Source organism: Anarrhichthys ocellatus, unplaced genomic scaffold (genome assembly GCF_004355925.1).
Source record: "Anarrhichthys ocellatus isolate YVR2014 unplaced genomic scaffold, GSC_Weel_1.0 scaffold30, whole genome shotgun sequence".
NCBI classification, from domain to species: Eukaryota; Metazoa; Chordata; class Actinopteri; order Perciformes; family Anarhichadidae; genus Anarrhichthys; species Anarrhichthys ocellatus.
Genome location: NW_022280060.1, coordinates 493,401 through 513,197, shown reverse-complemented (window position 1 = coordinate 513,197; position 19,797 = coordinate 493,401). Strand labels below are relative to the sequence as shown.

At 42.5% G+C, this 19,797-nt stretch overlaps 1 protein-coding gene across 32 annotated transcripts in view; it reads right to left on the bottom strand.

Moving 5' to 3' along the window:
* adgrl2a (adhesion G protein-coupled receptor L2a) overlaps positions 1–19,797 on the bottom strand; it is a 102,423-nt gene that overhangs the window by 22,615 nt on the left and 60,011 nt on the right. For 20 of the 32 annotated variants that reach the window (XM_031864165.1, XM_031864164.1, XM_031864163.1 and 17 more), the window contains 6 exons: positions 19,632–19,741; positions 18,082–18,141; positions 13,843–13,857; positions 11,906–12,706; positions 1,043–1,339; positions 280–383 (listed from right to left, as the gene is read on the bottom strand). In XM_031864165.1, the coding sequence (XP_031720025.1) occupies positions 280–383; positions 1,043–1,339; positions 11,906–12,706; positions 13,843–13,857; positions 18,082–18,141; positions 19,632–19,741 (1,387 nt within the window). The remainder of the gene's footprint in view (positions 1–279; positions 384–1,042; positions 1,340–11,905; positions 12,707–13,842; positions 13,858–18,081; positions 18,142–19,631; positions 19,742–19,797) is intronic. The other 12 variants (XM_031864169.1, XM_031864194.1, XM_031864192.1 and 9 more) reach the window with 2 other exon arrangements.

Below are 19,797 nucleotides of genomic sequence, written 5' to 3'. Positions count from 1 at the left end.
GAAAGTAAAAAAAAACAGGTGCACAAAGAGCTGCTTGCCAATACAAATGTATGCATGTCTGACATCATTTTGCCATTATGTTGACTGATGCATCTGCAATTTGAACAGATTCTTCACATTTTGCGGACCTCTTTTATAGCTGATAAATGCAGCTTTCAAGCTCATCTCACTGAGCTTTTGCAGCCATCTCTGTAACAAGGATGTATTCACATTATTTTGTGCATCTCCCTCTGTTTTTTTTTAAGAAACACATTCCACTTCCGCAGAGCGCATACAGACCTTTTGTGCTACTTGGTTGACCCAGTGGGAGGTACAGTTGCTGAGATCAGGGCCCTTTGGGTGCCAGGCCCCAGTGGAAAGGACACACGAATAAGAGGCCGTGCCTGACAGAGGAAAACAAGAACAGAATAGTCCACTTTCATCAAGTCAAATCAAATTAGAAAATGAAGCCAGAGAATGTTGGCTTGTTTGTGTGCACACAGAAATATCCGCCCTGAAGGATATTTTGTCTTTCTCACTGTGCTAATCTGGTAATACTGTCTGGATGCTAAGGATCAAAGGACAAATTAAATTGAAATTGTTGGATACAGTAAACTCCAAACATGTTAAGTCATCAATATTGTTTCTGAATATTTTTTCAACACCAACAAAGTGGCAGCAACTCTTTCCCCGTTCCTAATTATCCCAGTGCCTGATGAACTCGGAGCGCTAACACGATTTCACACACAATCAAATGAGGGATGCTCGTCTCCACGCGAGCTGCAGGAGAAGCAGCTGAGCCTGCTCCTCTGCAAAGCAGCCGTTACAGATTGCTAAATCATGTTGTCGACCTGGAATTGCACAGCTAAAACCTAATACCATTATAAACACTGATTCCCTGAACACCTACGTCAGCTGATGCTCTTTATAGATAAAAAGGTTGTATGCAAGATTATCAGACAACATCTCACAAACTCTAACAAGGGATGCTCTCTTGGGATGCCTCAGGTCATATTGAAAGCAGAAAGCACGCGGCCCGGCGGTAAGAGGGAGCCCTGTTTACCTCGTGTTCCCTTGGGGCAAGGTCGCTCCACGAGCATGCCCCTCTGGGTCTGAGGCCACATTATGTCTCGTTTCTCGGTGGCCTCGCAGAAGCGCTCGGGTAAAGGGAAGGACTCGAGGGGCGGAGGGGAAGTAGTCTGTGGAATCACAGGAGGCGGCCTGGCTGCTCCCCTGCTGCCCTCCTTGAGCCCTGTTGTGGTGGTAGTGTTGGCCACACCCCAGTGCGCTGTGGTTGTTGTGGTGGTGGTTGTAGTTTTCTGAGGCTGAGGGGACGTGGTGACTTCTGAGAGTGGTGGAGCTGTGAAGAGACAGAGGGTACAGAGCCATCACATTTTGTGGAGTCAAGTGAGGAGAACATTATCGGCTCCATGATTTATGGAATTGGATTCTCTCTGGGACTGCGTTATGAAAACATGATGCAGTTTGACCTGCGGTTGCTGTGTGAGGTCAGCTAATTAGTGTGACAACCCTGGGGTGCATTATGTGGACTGTATGAAGTATGTTGCTTTGGCAGGTATTCAAACCTTGGCCTTCTAGTGGGCAGATGCCCTCATGTGCCACTAAACCTTAACGGTGTCCCCTGTAACTAACATTCATATATTTTCTTTTCCTCAACAATGTCATGCTTATAAGTCCAAGGATCCTGTTGTGTCAATTGCTGCTAAGTGCTTTGTGCAACAAGCGTATTTACGTTCCCGTTGACTATGGCTTATCCAAGGCACTCAGTCGGCAATGAACAATGCAATAATTACAGTAACATCCTCCTGCCTGGCAATCATTCATGCCTGGGAGATTTTGCGGCATGGCTGATTAAATCTCACTAACACAGAACCTGTATATGTAGCCACGGTGCCTGAACATTCATTTTACAGTTCTTTTCTTGCTACAACTCATACTCTGATAAAGCAGGTGTGCAGTAACTCATGCAATGCCTCGGGCAAAAACAATATGTTTCAGTCCTGGGAAGGAGGAAATAGTGCACTCTTTATATTTAACATGAGCCACTAAGGAAAAACTATGAAGACATTTTTCATGCGATATGCCAGAGAAGTGTGGGCTACACTGCAATTACATTTCATAAAAGTTGAACACGAGAGTGTCATAGAGGAAATGTTCATAAACACTAAACTATTTGATATAAATCTGCTCCACATCTACAAGTAAAAACTAACAAAAGATGACCCCCCCCCCCCCCCCCCCGGTTGAATTCAAAAGGATGAGCTATATCAATCGAAAGAGCTCCGATTGGAATGCAACGTGCACACTGACTCTAATCGCATTTGAGTTCTTTGATTTCCTCCATTAGGCTGCCTGTAGAGCATGCAGAGAATGTGAAGAGGTGCAGTTACACTGCTTGAGCCGAGCACAGTCGTCCTCAGCAGAACAACCGACATTGGAGAGACAGAGCGAAAGAGAGGAGGGAGTCAGGGGCAGGGCAGGGGAAATGGAGAAGGAAAGAGAGATGATGGAGGCGCACATAGAAGACGACGACAGGAAGATTCACGAACAATGGGTCTGAGCTGGAGACAGTTTCTGTCTTCCAGTGGATTGGGGGAAAGGCAGCTAGACCCCGGGCAGCAACACCTCCATATCTATTGCCTCCATTGGATAATGGGTCTTGCTGATAGCACACGCACACACACACACACACACACACACACACACACACACACACACCACCACTACTATCACCACAGGCCCCACGGTGTGGATGAGAGGCTTCAGCACAGTTGAGCTGGAGGGAAATCACCTTTGAGGATGGCTGCTACCTGTGGCGAATTAGGCTGTATTGACCAGAGGAGATGACTCTGTGCTCCCTCCTGTTGGGAGCTTTAGAACTCCACACACACACACACACACACACACACACACAAACACGCACAAAACACACACACACCGGTGACATGAAGGTGTACACAGTTGACTGGCTTCACCTCAGCCTCCTCTGCTCTCGTCCCTCCTCCCCTACCTTTATCCTTTTACTCAACACAGTGAAATCCTCGGCTGCACGGCCTGTCACAGCGGTTGAGAGACAACCTGTGCTTAGTGTCCTTTCAGCACTAGCATTTAGCTGGCTGGGAGAAATGCCTGTCTCTATTCTGCACCAATACCGTTTTATTGCTATACCCCTTATTTTTTTCATGACTCACTGAGAAGTCTCAGAGGTGGAAGAAATAGTCACGAAAAAAAAAAAAAAAAAGCTTTTGCAAATGTCCGGTCAAGCATACGCCAGCATTTAATGTTGAAGCTCGGTCTAAAGAAAATGAATGTCTTGACATATTGTGTGAATAACTACATCATTCCTTTTAAACATCTGGGTCTGGGTTGCTTGGCAAACTTCCAGAAGATTCCCAACAAACTGTGGGGCCCTTTATGTGTTTCCCTTTTCCAAAGTATGAAAGACGATAAGGTACGATCCTAGTCTCTGTGAATGGGGAGTTTAGAATGACAGAAATAAAATGAAAATGAATCGCTGCTCGACAGCATGATTTAAGATAAAAGGCTCGCAACTCCAGACGATAAATCAAAGCGGCATCTGCTGTAATCCAAGCGCATTCCTTTAGCATGTCAACTAACAACTGTATCTTGTCTACACCCCTCATTCAAGAAGGCTGCTCGTCATGGCTCGCTGGGATGTTGAGCCGCGTGCTCTAGTTACAACATGTACAATTAAACCTCTCTGAAGTTTTTATTTATTTCTTCGCTACCTGCTATCAGCGGGGATGATTAATGTTTGTTAATACGAGGCTAGAACTAATGCGTCTGGCTCTCCTAAAGCCTTCCATTGGAGAGGGATTGCCCCGTAGCAAACTGGAAGGGTTTGGTTTTGGGAAAGTGGTGTGGGGGGTGGATTTGCTGAGCCAATGTCTGTGCTGCGCGGGACAGAAAAGCTGTGTCGGCATTACTAAAAATGCTTTTTCTCGGTGAGCACCGTCATAGAATAAAGCTATACGTTAAAGAGCTTCATTATCAAGAACTATTATGAAAAGGACATAAGTAAAAGAGCTAAAATAATCCTGTCGGGAGTTTTATTCCATGTCTGTGATGCAAACTAATCCTCTTTGCTGTGTGAAAAAGATGCTAATGTGAATGTAGGCTATACTTCCCAGGGATATTCGTGCATAAACAATGCAGCCTCTCTGACCACTGCTGCTCCTGTTTACGTAGCGTGTCAGCCCGTAATCCTGCCAGCGACACAATAATCTTATTACCTTTATGCCATAGCTTGGTTTAATTTGATCCAATGAGAGCTGAGAGGAATTAACCCAAAGGTATTAAAAAAGGGACACTCCTCTCAGGCAGTCACTTCTTCACAGAGATGTCTAAGTGGATACGTTTATAAGCAGCCACTGTGAGGGATGGGTATTGATCTGTTGGTAGTGCTGCAGCAGCCTTTTCCCATACCTTTTGTGATTCATATCATGGACCAAATATTTCTGTTTTCCACTGTGGCAACACATGCCTCCTCCCACTGAATGCTTTCCCCGTGCAATATTCCTTTGATAACGACAAAAGAAGCAAATTCCCATGTTTGGGCTATATAGCAAAAACCAGGACAGGATCCTTGATTATTATGTCTCTGCTGCACTCAGCCCAAGGGGGGGACCTTCAATTAGCTGTCACAGAGTGTGAACGCATAGAGTGATATTCTCCAAAGCACCGCCAATAGTCGGGACAGACTTATTCATAACCTCTTTGTGAGATTCGACGCCCACACTTTGACGCACTTGAATGTATCTCAGCGGTTCTGTTATTACCGCTGGGGTTATAGGTCTGGGATTGATGACAGACAATGAGACAGGAATCCAGGGGAGGAAAATGCGAGAGGAGCACGCTTGCCGAGTGTTGTCAGAGCATATGCATACACATACTGTAAGCACTCAGGAACACCCACGCTCACACACGCACGGAGCCCAGATGAGACTTTTCCAGGACTCCGCAGTCATGCCGGGGTGACAAATGAAAACCGACGGCGTGTGTGTCTTTTATATTATGCTTAACGACTTCACTTTCAGTAGGCGCCGCATGGATGTTCATCAGGGTAATGTTTCATACACATTACCAGGTGCTGTTTATCTTGCGAGGGTGGGGAAGAAAGGGTACGGGAACACACATCTAGCATTTGTTTCAGCTAATTTGCCACGCAAAAAGTTAAAAGAATTATTAGATCTCACTTGTCCCCTGCTCTGTCGTGGAATAATCTCATAATGATGTGAAGCAAGGCTGCTTAGGGGGATTTACGTCTTTGTTCCCATTTTGTAGGAGACTTACTCCTTCCTATGGTAAAAAAAAATAAAAATCCTGTCTTTTGTACACTGTGAAATGCTGCTCCTGGTTGGCAATCACCTCAGAATGGAAGAGGAATTGGGAAAGTTAACAAGTCAGTTGGAACTCAAACAATTCAAAAGTCTGTTTCTGCCATCAGAGGTGGGGGGGGGGGGGCACGCTCAGGGAACCAAGAGAATCTAGTAGATGGAAAATAAATGAATAACCCATCAGCTTTCATGTCATTCAGCACGGAGCGCAGGTTAATTGAAATAAGGTGTTGAACTGCGGAAAAAAAAACCCAAGTGTAAATTATTTCCTCTGCTAATGCTGTGGCGGAAATATCTCAATTTCAAAACATGCATTTCACTCAGAACTCTGGATGCAGCCTCGCTTCCGAGTTCATATGGAAATTGAGCTATTCTTAAGTATGAAATAGTGTGATGATTTATAATAGGTTTGCGAAGCATTTCGATATCTACCAATAATAACAATAATACACAAAGGAAATTGGATTACACGTCTTTCGGTCTGCGCTGCATTTGTAGCTGTGCGGTGGAACACGGTGTATGATTGCTTGTGTGCCAGCAGTAAATATCAAGAAAACTGAGTGAAAATTCATATAATTTCCCATGAGTCATGTCCATGTGAGGGTGTGTGTACAGTATGCGTCCATTTCTTAGGGAACAAAACCTAATAGATGGCTTATGTTATTTACTGCTGTCGCCAATATTTCGCTTTCCCTCAATACAAACACATTGATTCATATGGAAAAAGGTAGGCAGGCAGAGTGCACTCCCACACAGGCGCGCACTTACACAGACAAGCTTATAAACACATGTACACATTCATATACACCCTCACACACAGAATGACACCAAAGTATAGAGAACAGACACAGCAGCTGCCAGACTACAGCCTGCTTTTTTTCCCTCCTCCTTGCAGCTCTCTCTGTACTGTACGTGCCTCAAATTTCAAGCATTAACTCTAAGTGTGCCGAGTAGACTGATATTTAATGCCTTGCGCACAGGAGGATGTCTATTTCAGAGGTGCTCATATACACACACACAAACACACACACACACATACAGCGGTGTAACACAAAAAGCATGCACACCCACATAAACACAGATTAGAGAAACACACATAGACACAACAATCAGGCCTGTGTGAAATAAATCTCCGCAAAGGCGTGTGTCAGGGAGTGATGGGGGACCATTGTGATGTCTCAGTAATAATTCTTTTAATACGCCTTGTTTCACAGTCAGACTGTAATCAAACAAGAGACTGTGGATCCCCTTGGCTATTGGGCTCAGTGTACCCATAATCCCCCCCCTCACTCTTTTATGTAAAACAACTCTTTGTGACATTCTAAATCATAACCCCGGGTTCGCTGTTGCCCACATACTTGTATGCTGTCAGCGAAACATTGTACAGTAGTTGTACATCAGCGGGGAAAGACTTTCCAGGAGAAGTGGTGACGAGCAGCTAGGGAATATGAGAAAATATTTTCTGTGTGCTTTTGAATAAACAGTGAAATGTTCCTCCTCGTCCGGCAACAACTGGCCCTCGTGTCTTATGAGGAGTGGCAGAGATCGTGATCAGATTTCAGAAGAAACAGGTGACCTCCTGACCTCTTGTACTGAACGGCCACCAGACACCGGGTGGTTAAGTAATATCCCACCATGTAATATCAGAGACGTGGCAAACAAGACTGTAAATCCCCATCGTGGGACTTCCCCCCTTTTTATCGCCCCAGTTAAATTCAACCTTATATCGTAACCAAGAATGAGACCAGTGGGTCACGAAGTAGACGGCATAACGTCACAGTGTTTCATAAAATTGCGGTTAAAAAAAAGCTACATGGGAGGAATAAAGAAGGGAAGCTGGCATTTAGGGAGATCCTGCAGTCTGGCAGTAAAGAAGGGGGCCTTTAGATACAAATACACTCCCCAATAGTGCCCTTCCAACCCAGAAATTCTACATTATCAGTAAGATGGACAGATTTCTGGGATTTAGGGACGCCTTTAAGTGCTATGACAACATAAGGGACATCCTGAGTTAACCTGACACGGCTACCAACACACAGGTTTAAGACTATGAGTCACTTCTGGGGATTTTGCTGGGCTGTTTTCTGCAGATTGTTGTGTGTACAGTGAGGTGTTTGATTTGGTCCGATTTTGGCTGGCCAGGCTTGTGTAGTCAGTCAACATTGGTGTGATCCTGAAAACAGCCAACAGGAGTTTGGGTGAAGAGCAAAGAAATGTGAGAAGGAACCAGAGAGAAGTTGTTTATCACAACGGCTTTCACGTAGTTAACCTGTGCAATCACCACTTTGGCAAAATAAGCTTCATGCTATATTGTTCAATGGAATAATGTCACTTAAACACTATTATAAGGTGTTCCCCCAGTGGGCCAATATTTCTGAAAGACATCACTGGGGAGTGTGTGATCCCTGATCTTCGAGTACGTGAAGGCCATCTTTGTCCTCGTGCCGCGTGTGTACGGTTTCCCAGAAGGCACAGCAAAGGATTTACTCAAATCCTGTCATTTAGTGTGCACGGCTCTCGTCGGGCATGATTTGAACAGTCTTTGGCCTGACTTCTGGAGGGAAGCCAAACAGACGCATATATGTGTAGACACGCACGCACACAAATGCAAATATCCAGATTCAAGGCACAGTTCATGGATGATGGTGGAGGAGGACTACAAACAAACAGTGGGAGTCGACAGGCAGAAGAAGGGTAAAAGACAAATCAGAGACAGACTGAAGCAGCGAGACTGAACGCAATAGAGAGATAGTGAAAGAGAGAGACAATAAGATGGAAGCAGACGGGGGGAAAAAACAACAAGAATATGACAGGAGGACAGAAAAACAAAAACAAAAAGTGTGATTTTCCACATCAATACAGTCTCCTTTCACACCGCTGCGTCCACTTGGGCAGCTGACAGGGGGTCGGGGAGAGGGAACGGGGGGGTTACTGTCGAGGCAAACAAACAAATTGGCCGTTTTTAACACAACCTGATCCCTGCTCCTGCACCGCTGGTGAGCACGTAGGAGGAAAAAAGTCTCTGACATTTTACCTGAGCACCTCAGATGGCTTTAAAAGCTTGATGTTGACGTTTAAAGTATCCATACCTTTCCTCTTCTCTCCGCTTTTCTCGGCTTTATCTCTAAATGTTGCCATGCACAAGTTGACCTCTATGTAAGCGCAGCAGAAGACGGGAATGAATCATAGCGGTGCTTATTAGTGAGGTGTATATTCATCAGACTATAAGAGGTAGGCTCTCTGGGGTGACTGCTAATGCATGTGACTCACGGGCATCTGTAACATCTGAGCATTTCTGCATCGCAAAGCACTTTCATAGGACACAAACTACAGGGCATTGTTTTGACCACATGCAGAGTTGTGTAAGCTAATTGGCCAGTCGCGTCAGTGAGCCCTACCTTTATAATTTCAAACAAATTGGGTCATTCTCTTCCTTACGAGCCCCACTCGTAAATGTATAATTTGAGGGTGCAGCAAAGATTGAAATTGTATGCAAATGTATTGACGTTTCAACAATTAAAGAGGAGGTCTTGATTTGTGTGGGTGTTAACTGCAGCGCTGGGGGCTTTTATACGGAAGTGATTCAGAATCTAATTTTACGACAGGGGATAAATAAAAGCTTTCCGAGGCTCACCTGTGTCCCATTGAGGCAGCAAATAAGAGTCTGTTTGTGCATACTTCTGCTAAGAAATAGATTTTGATATGCTTACTCAGTGGTTTGAGGGAAGATATCAGAGCTTGGCATGAATAAACGGTCCATAGAAATGGCTGCATAATGAGCTTTCTCTGGAAATACCTCATTTAAATCAATTTAATCATCTCACTTACAAGATGCAACAAAGGAATATATCTCTTCATGAGTTTTTATATGCAAAAAGTAAAAACCGGCATGGAGCCATTGTTAAAACTAGTGGATTATGGTGCTGCTGGTTAAAGCCAAGAGTGGGACTTACTGACCCATTTAATGTCTACTTCAAGTGAAGCCGCATGTTGGATGCGACTCCATCCACTCCCCCATAATCCTACAAGAGATGATCTTGCCTCGATTGGATTTGACAAGACCTCAACTGTCTGTCACACAGGGTCCCGACATCACTTTGATGCGATTGCGTTCCATGACGGAGAATCATGTAACAGAGTTGTTTGCGTACTTGAGAAATTTGGGGGAAAAGGGGAGAAGAACGCGCAATGGACAATGTGCATGCTTTGAAATTTTCTTGAAGAACAATCTGTGGTTGAATTAAAAACCGTCAGATCCTTGTGTTTTCTTTGAAGAAAAAAGTAAATTACTAAGTCAACAACTAACACAGCATCTACATTAATAATAAGCCATGTTCTGTTGTACAAACACTGTGCTAAGCTTTCACATGTGCTTGCGATTATTTGGGCAAATCTAAAATGTTCTTTTCATTTTTATTTTTATAAAAAATAAAAATGAAAAGAACATTTTAGAAAAATATTTTTATTTTTTTATTTTTCTTAAAAGCATTCTGATAGCTTGTTTCGGGTGCCCAGTGAAGCAGGCACTGAAACGAGCATCAAGATATCACAAAGAGGGCATCTAGTGACAGCCAGGAAAAAAGTGCCATCATTTATGTGTCAACATCGGCCATGTGGGAGGACAAGTTTATTGACATCTTGATGATCATCCTGGACCATTCTCCCCCGCATTCATCGACTGCAACTCAACATACATTAGTCAGCAGCAGGGCCGGCCTCGTGTCTCGTTTGTCAGGGAAAGAGAACGTAGACCTTGTTAAAATAAAGACGCGTGAATACAGAAGCCCCGAGGAGCCAATGCAGTACGTCAGGCAGTGTGTGTTTCTCAACATAATCTAAAGGAAGGGAAGTGGGTTCCTTTGGGTGCTTGGGGGGGTCTGACTGTGTGAATAAACACTTAAAACACTTTCGTAAGGTATGTTTTTCTCACACACACACACACACACACACACACACACACACACACACACACACCCACATGCAATAACCGTAATAATGTCTTATTTCAGGGGGCGGATCCCGTTGATCCCGGAGCCTCTGCTTTCTGTATCAGTAATCAGTGTCCATTCAGCAAATGAATAAATCAATCGAGCATGCAGCCTCTCTATACACAGGTTGTTCCAAGAATCCATGAAAGCTAAGCTGAAAATAAATGCTGTTGTGGAGGCTGTTGCTTGACTGCTTAACAATCGGTTTACTGTGTATAAACACACGACCACATGTGAAGACATGCTCCAATTTGATATATTTATTGGATGTCAGAAAAGGTGATATCATGACCACTTCTAAAGCAGCCGTCTGCATATGTAAGGTACTTCTTAGAATCAGCTAATTTGAATTCACTGTGTGAAATTTGTTTTGTGCATGAATAAAATACACCTATTCCTCAACTTCTCCAAATGTACTTATGATATGCAAATATTTAATTAAAAAAATCTCTATCTGTCTTATTGACAGTGGAGATACTTCAAACATGTTATTCAGAGTTGGAAAAATAAATAAATTTAATTTTTTTTATCTTGTTCCCCACGATTGTTGCAGACTCAATGCCACGTCTGCATATTAATGTTGCTTTCCAACCTGGATTAGGTTCTTTGTTAAAGTAAAGCTTGCATTGGTCTGGCTAGATTGATGCTGTTCCACCGTCTGAACCCGAGTTAGCAGCCCGAGTCCTATCGATACAAAAGTGGACGAGCAAGCGCGTAATAAATATTGAGCTCCCGGATAATCTGTGCAAAAGTTGCTTGACCTCTGAGGCTCATCACTGACTGCGTTGAGCATTACGTGGACTTAGGACTCTGGGTGTGGAGGGGATTAGGATAATTACTGTTATTATATTCTCAGGGTAAGGACTATTGCAGACCTAGGCTAGCCTCCCCTCAGCTCTTGACAGCTAAATTAAAAACATATGCTGCTGATGTGACCCTGGGTGATTGATCCTTCTCCCGTGTGTCTAGCATCTCTTTCTCTCTTAGACAGAACCTTGAATCCTTACACTCGGCCTACAGAGTGTAAAGTACTTTTTTTTTTTTTAATGACCGATGGAGATTTTAAGTTTCAGTATCACTTGGGGAATGATCTAACCTTGCCCCAGGCTAGACTTTACACCTGTCCGGGCACGTATGTTTCCAGAGGTGAAAGTATATCTCTCCCTTCCCGTCATACTCTGTCTAAAAATGGGATATGCTAGCAGGGGTCCCTTGAGCATTAGCACCAGGGACTCAGGGAATGCCAGGATGTTAAACCTCCCCAAATTCCCTAGATACTGATCCCTTATGATATGGTAACTGGCTTCGAGGTGTTGTTTACCACAGAGCCCCACTCACTTCACCCCCCCGAGATGATTTCCTACACTCCAAAGCTTCCGTAACATATCCAACACATATTAGATTCTAAATTAAAAATCAGTCAGCTGTGACACTTGATACATAGATGGGGAGTACCAGAGGAATATCAAAGCACACTTGACAGCGACTAAAATCACGATTTCAGCGATGCAATTTAACAATACTGTCTGGAAAAGAAATGATTGGGGTCTGGGTTCTTACCATGTGCGGGATCAGGTGGGCCAAACTCCAGGTTGTATCTCAGGATGTAAAAATTATTCCACACATAGAGCTGGTTATCTCGCGGATTGTATTCCACAGCTGCAATGTACTGGTACTGGTTGGGAAAGTGGATATCAACGTATTCCCCACGGTTCTGTCTGGTATTGTAAATGTAGTCGATCAGACTCTTGCTGACTTCACTTTCATTGTCTTCATAGGTGGAGCGGACCACATACAGTACTCCGCAAACCATGAAGGCATTGGAGGCTGAGCGCTTATCGTAGGTTGTGTCCCAGGTAGCCTCAAATCGTAGCGTGTAGGGGTTCAACTGGCTGATCACGATCATGCCGTTGTTCTGCTCGGTGGCATAGATCACCCACAGCCCATTCTCATCTACTGCCAGGTCAATGTCTGTTTTACCACCCCACTTGTAGGGCGACGTGTCGTGGTAGTTGGCATTATTGATGATCGCCTCTCCACTTTTGATTCGAGTCCGCAGGTCAAACTTCACAATGTTGCGGGTGCGCTCCTTGTTGAAAAACACGGCGCCATCGTAGACCACAAATCCAGTCCCATCCACCCGGTGGGGCAGCTTGTAGGTGATGGTTTGTCGGGCATTTTGGAAGTCATCCAGGGAGGAATACTCAATGAGAGTGTCTGTCCTATAAGGAGTCCAAGGCATGAAGTAGAGTTTGTCGGCAGCTTGCAGGGGGTCTTTGCACCAGGCACCAGCTTGTTGCTCCGCTTCGAATAGAAAGGAAGGATCACCGACAGCTTTCAGAGTCCCAGGACAAAGAAAAACTAGCAATGGGAGAAGAGTAGAATAAGAAATAGACACAGGTTAACATGTGAAAATGAAACCATACAAAACTGTATGCAATGTCCATATTATCTCTAATGTCTTCATTTTGTTTTACAGGTTGTCCACGAGGAGTAAGGACAGATACACATTAAAGAGTGGCCAAAACACAACTAACATCTACAGCCAATATTCACAAGCAGAATAAGGATTTTGGTTTTGTGCATAGCAAGAAAAAAAAGGAATAGAAAAGTTATTATTCATTATGTTTAAATATATAAATTGGTCTGAAACAAAAAGGAGCTTGGCCTCATAGACATTTACTGTTGGGAGTAGAACACAAATGAGGGGAAATAGAACAGAAAGAAAACTTAACAAAACAATTGGTCCTGTGAACGAAAAAAAAATGCAGCCAACTAAAGTCACTTGGCAACAGACGGGAGAAGTTATGAGAGAGCAGGAGTCAGCACAGTCTGCAAAATGTTTGCGTGTACTTAGATGTGTCTAGGTTACGCCACTTATTCTACTCTATATACCTGAGAGGCTTGTCAATACGATAGTGGTGCAAATGTCACAACCATTAAAATTTAAAAAAAAACTTCCAGTAATGGTCTCCTGAGGTGTTTTGGCTGCTGCTCTGGGGCATAGGAGGCACATAAGAATCAACAGAGAAAAGAGCAGCAAGTGGTCAGGTGAGCATAATGGGGAGAAGAGTGAAAAGGGGGAGGCAGGGGGGGGGGGGCTCAAGGAGAAAAAGGGACAGTAGAAAGCAATAGCTTGGAAAAAAGGGCCAAGAAACACTGTTACCATGGCATGCTATGGAAAAGGGTTTGGAAGCCAGGCAATATGAGATTCTGCTGAGTAGCAAAAACACCCAGGGAGAATGAGGAGAGGAAGCCCCTTATGGACTGCAGCCAATACGCCCCCATTTACATCTTTTTGATGCTTGTGTGTCGTCTCTTTTATGGCCAGCCCCACTTCCCTTGTTGCACTACACTGGCCGTTAACATTACAGCTCGGGGGATTGTGACGATAACGTCTGCGATGGGTTTGTAGGGGCCACCATGGGAAAATAGGTAGTTTACAACCAGATGCCACAAAACAAGGAGCTAAGGTTTGGATCGTGTCTGTTATTTACCTTTTTGCTCCACTTCTATTTTAAGCGTTGGGAGAGAGAATGAAAGGGGTGCAAGGGGAAAAAAAGAGATTAATATGAATTAAGTGTCATAGCTATGATTACATATGCAAAAACACATTATGAGACATGGACAAAGGTGGTCAGACCTATTCAGAGAAAGTAGGAAAGTTGTTAGAAAGGCGGCACACCATCATCAAGGTCCTTTGTTAGAAAAGGGGCTGGATTAGAACATTGAAAATGATAAATCACAGGTTTGGTTTATGGCACAGTGGTGGATGGATTTTGTCTTTGATAGACTGCCAACTGCCTGCAAGTATACGAGCTATTGCAACGGCATAACTTCTGACATTCAGAAATGAAATAAATCATTTATTTTTGTTTGTTAAATAAACAGGAAATTCTGAGATTCGAAACAAAGAAAATTATCGGCCTTTAGTTATAGAAATTGTTGAAATGATTATGAGTTAATGAAAACATTTATGAGACTCAAAGCTTTTGTTTCCGACCATGAGTCTGACTGTTCATATAGTTAGCCGTTATGTTGTATAGTATTCTTTTTAAGGGTAACATTTAATTAGTAACCAGTATAAACTGAAAATAAAATGATTGAAAGAAAAAAAGAGACTCAAAGCCGTCCTGTGAACACTACATGATACACAAGTGTAATTGAATGCATCATTTTATTAATTTACGTTTATTATAATTGACCATATTGCTTTTAATCCACCCACCACCATTAACCAAACCTAATGTAACCAAACCTAATGCCACAGAAAAGTCATTTGTCTGTTTCTAAATTGTATTTTTTTGAAAGAAAGCAGTACACTTTGATATATTAAAAAAAAAATACATTTAAATTTAAATACAATGAAGATGTAATTGTATCATTCAGGACAATATAACACTGACTAGTACCTACAAAAGCCTTGGTGTAACACTCTAGTCATACTTTTACAATTCTGAATTCATATGTACACAGAAAAAAAACCTAACTGTGGGCTTATGAAGGAAGCAGGTAATCACTGTAAATCACTGGAGCAAAATACATTAAGATAGCTTATGTGCACTCACTGTTGAAACGTGTATTTCATTCCTCAACACAACACTATGGTTCATTTGTTGTTTGTGTTTGCCTATGTCTGCTATAAATTAGCCAACATGTGCACATTGAAACTAGTCTCCAGTGCTAACAAGGATTACCCAGCCCACTCATCTGAGATGTTTACGGCTGAATTGTAAAACATACATCAATAAAATGAATTTAAAACGCATTAGTATTGCATGAAAATCACCAGCTTAGTTGAAACTGCAACAAGACTGAAGATTTCAAAAACATATTTTCAACAAATTTACAAAATTCTTCGGAAAATACTTTTCTCAGGTTAATCTAAAGCCTAGGTCAGACGACAACACTGTCCCAAGTCACGTCTTTAGACACTGGAACAGGTGAGATAAACAATTGGTCTGCCTGCTGTTCAATAAGTCAGTTGTTGACCAAATATGACAAAAATAGTCACTCAAGGACACCTCCAACTATGTGTCAAGAAAAGCTTGAGCAAAATTATTGTATTTATAAAATAACTATATTATATTATTATAAAAAAATGCCAAAACATTTATATTAGTACATGGCAATGAAGCTTAGGGCTGTCTTCAACCAAAGGAAGTCTTAGTCGACTTAAACTCGAGTTGATTAATTGATTATTTCATTTTATCAACAGATTTGTAAAATTTAGTTTCTCCACAAATCATCACACAAATAAATCTTGTGTTTACCAGAGATGAGCTCGTAGGTTTCTCAGACATAAGTCATTCAGCCTGAAAAAATAATGAGTAACGACTAATTGACTAAAGGGATCTTAGTCGGCTGAGCCCAAAACAAAAAAATTAGCTGACTAGTCGACTAAGAGGGGGCAGCCCTACTGAAGCTGCAGTTTACATTAAAACAGGAAATAGAGTTTATTGGATTTCATCGTTATAAAACGTATTGGACTTAAAAAGTAATTTCTATTAACATGGACTTATTCAGACACATTGCAATCAAATATTATTTCATTTAAAATGATATATACTTTTCTTTTTACTGATGGCTATGTTAATCTCCAGAGCACAGACTGCATGCGTCAGTTCTTTTGCCCTTGATCTACACCTCTATTGGTTTTTGCCTTGCTCAGATTTCAGTCTCGGATGGCTTCACAATACAAAAGGCTCAACCGCAGCGGGCCTGCGGAGATCAATGTTGAAACACTAAATGTACACATTTTGGGCCAGTTTGCATCGTGGGATAATGTTAGCAATTGTAAACTAACTTCCCCCTTGAAACCTGCAACGATCCAGCTCCAATTAGTGCAGGTTCATATTTCAGCTTGAATCGGTTGCAATTGTTGAGTCTGACCCAGGCTTCAGTGGCAAAAAAAGAAAGGCAGTGGAAACTAAAGATTCAGACGGATCCGTAAATGAATGCGCGCCATTCTGGAGAAGAAATTCAAGTGTGTTGTAGCTAACTAAGAGATCAAACACTGATAGGAGGCAAACAATTTAAGAAGAGTTGAGTTCTCAGCCTCGGCCGCATAGAACAGAGGAGGCGAGAAGAGGACAAGGGAGAGATGACGTGAAGGAAACCTGGAAAGAAAAAGAGAAACACACGACGGAAGACCCAATGACGTTAGTAGAAATGAAAAATATAGAAATAGCAATCAGTGTGATCAGAAATCAGTCAGTGGATGAAGAGAGAGAGTCAGACAGCCGAGGAAGTTTCCCTGCAGATTGCACAGGGGAAGGAAAAAGAGTCAGTCACTTTAAAAATAGCAACATTAAAACAAACAAACATGAGACACATGCCAACCCACGCTAACCCCAAAGATCCTTAACTTTCTCCACTAGACATTGCAGACTTTCTAGGGAATCCCTGCTTTCTAAATCAAATCACAATGACTGTTAATGATCAGGTGATGAACTTTATATGAACGGATGTCTGCTGTCAACTGCAGACTCCGCTAGTGGCTGCCGGGTTTCATTTTAAAATAAAGCATCATGTAAGCTACACTGAAGAAAGGAAAAGGGAAACAACTGAACACAAAAAAGGGGGGCCCCCAAAATCATGCTGTTACAGCTTAACTTCAATTTTCATATTCTGGCCATCACTGTCACATGGAGCTGGGGGTGGTTACTGGCATTAGAATGTGATGAAAAATGGAAAAATTAGCATTAAGGACTATTTATGCCCACTGGCGGCGTCTCTACATTTTGTTGCATGGGTAGAATAGGAATGGACACTTTTTTCTGTCTTTTCCCCGGCATTTTTTCAAAATGGCTTGCACAGAGCATGTCTTAATGAAGAAACGTCTCTGCTTTTATGTTGCCTCATTCAAGCAATTACTAGAGCCAATTCAGAGGGTGACTCAGTGCCAGGTGAAGGCAACATTTACATCCTTTGGCTGGAAAATTAAGATAATGTTGCTAATGAGGGCAGTCCATGACAAGCACCAAATTATGAAGCCAAAAGGATGAAAATGGTGGAAATGTAGGCAACTTGTTTCAAAGGCCACTTGCACAGAAGGGAAACAGCCCAAATTGCTCGTGTGATTATGCAAAGGCTTAGACAATAGAACAAATTAATTAAGTACCACATTATATTCAGTCAGTCATAGAGACAGAAAACAACTGTTTATCTTATTATGTTATTAAACGGCTGGCCATAATTCATGGCACAGACAGACTTTGAGGAGCAGCAGTTACAAGTCAAAATGAGGACACGTGTCCCGCAGTTGATCAGCTTAATGGAGATTTAATACGTTGTCTTGCAAAACAACTTCTCAAGTCTTGTATCCCAGCAAATCCAGGGGAACCTAAGCTCCTGAACCACTGCAATGTTTTTAATCACAAATCTTGGTGTATGGCACATGATCTATTCCCTCTGAAAACTAGAAAACTGCAGTAAGGTCTTTGCTACCCCATGTGCAAACTGTAGAAAGCGCTTGCTCTGGTGTGGAAAAGCTCAGTAAATCTTACCCTATGACTGCCTTTCTCTGCGTTAGTCTGACTCTACAAAATGATCTAGGGTATATGGGTTGTATTTTGGGGAAGAGGAGACAGAGGATTGGTAAGAGGAGAAAACAACATAACAAAAAACTGGCCTATGAATCACAATATATCACAGTTTACAACAGGACTTGAGTGGGAAAGGCTGAACTGGGCTTGTGTGGACTGGGTCAGACTGGGAGAACACTAAGCACTTACCAGGGCAGTCGCGATAGGATACATTCTGTGTTCTTGGTCCTATTCTGGTTGGGCATGGACCTTGAGAAGCAAAAAGACGGGGCTACAGACATGCATTGTTTGAAACTGCTGAGAGTGAAATGAGGACCTGTTTGGAATATTTGTTGGAAAGACTTTGCCAGGTCTGAGAGTCCTTGGGCAGAAGTTTATTTCTCACCACATTACACCAGTCTTGACTGTTTTCTTGGTGCAAGACGGAGGCAAAAGAAACAGTGGGTGGACATGAGTGCACCTTGAGGCTAATCCTACTATTAAGTTTTGAGGTAACACAGCAAGACATGAAATCAATACTTCACTTAACTATGAGGCGTGTAGAAAAAAAAGAAAAAAAAAAAGAAGCTGTTCGGCATTTCAGGTAAAAGCAACATGGTTTGGCTTCGGCTCAATAGGGTGGACTCAAATACTCATTATTGCTTATTTCATTTTTAATTCAGGTCCTCAAAGCCTTGAAGAGGTTAACCTTTAAGTGGTAATGAGTTTCACCATCAGATGATGATCACTAATGCATTCTGATTCAACACTGAGGGGAAGAGCTGGGCCAGGTATACTGGTAACGAGCCATGTAGGAGAAATGTGTTGAATACAAAAAAAATACTGTAGAATAAAGACGCTTTATTTATATTTGGGCTAAAGTTCCCTTTAGAGTTGATTCAAAAGTGAAAGACGTTTAAGAGACAACGGTGTACAGGTTGTCATTTGAATCTACAAGAGCTGCCAAATACTTCCCACTCTAATTATGTCAGTTCCACCTGATTAGTGATTCTGGCAATTGATCTAAATCTTTGTCATTAATCAGTTTGTAAAGGTTACCTCGGGGAACTCCCTTCACAAATTGCAAATGAATAGCATCTTAAAGGACAAAGGGGAATTTTAATTCAAAGGGCAATCTAAAGATTGTTTGGGAGCAATGAATATTTTAGCATCCACGGAGCAGACAAAATGTTAACACTATCTCTTTAGATGAAATATTACCTTGTTGACTTACGAGTGGAGCCATTCTGTTCCGTTACATAATGAAACATCTGTTAACATATTTCAACACCTGTTGTATGGATGGATATTAAGCCATCAAGGTGAGCTGTGTTTTGCGCCCGATAGACTCCTCTCCGTACAAGACTAGAGTAATGAAACACTGCCATCACGGAGAGTCAGCATGACTTCCTCTACCCTCACTCTATTCTGCTACCTCATAACCAGGCTCGTCGGCCCGGCTGGAAACACGGTGCGCACATCAATAATAAAGGCAGTACAGAAAGAGGACCAAAGGGTTTTACAGGTCATATCTCATGAAAAGTTCATGGTGTGACAAAGATGGAAGAAAAGACAGAAGAAATGGTGCTGGAAGGTGTTGCACACAAAGAGAGCAGAATGTCTGGAAAAGGTAAGGAGGAAGAAATGATACGGGATATGGTAGAGATGGAGAGGATGGGAGTGTGTGTGTGTGTGTGTGTGTGTGTGTGTGTGTGTGTGTGGAGGGGGGTTTCAATTCATGACAGAAGGGTCAAACTTACTGTAGGGCACACACTCATACTGGACCTCCAGGTACTTGTAGGTCCCTGGGCAGGGGTCAGGGAAGACATCTGAACCTGTGATCACGATGCACTGGGTCCGATTGTTGCATCTGGAAACAATCAAATGGAAACAAATTCAGCAAAAACACCCGACATACATCCACAC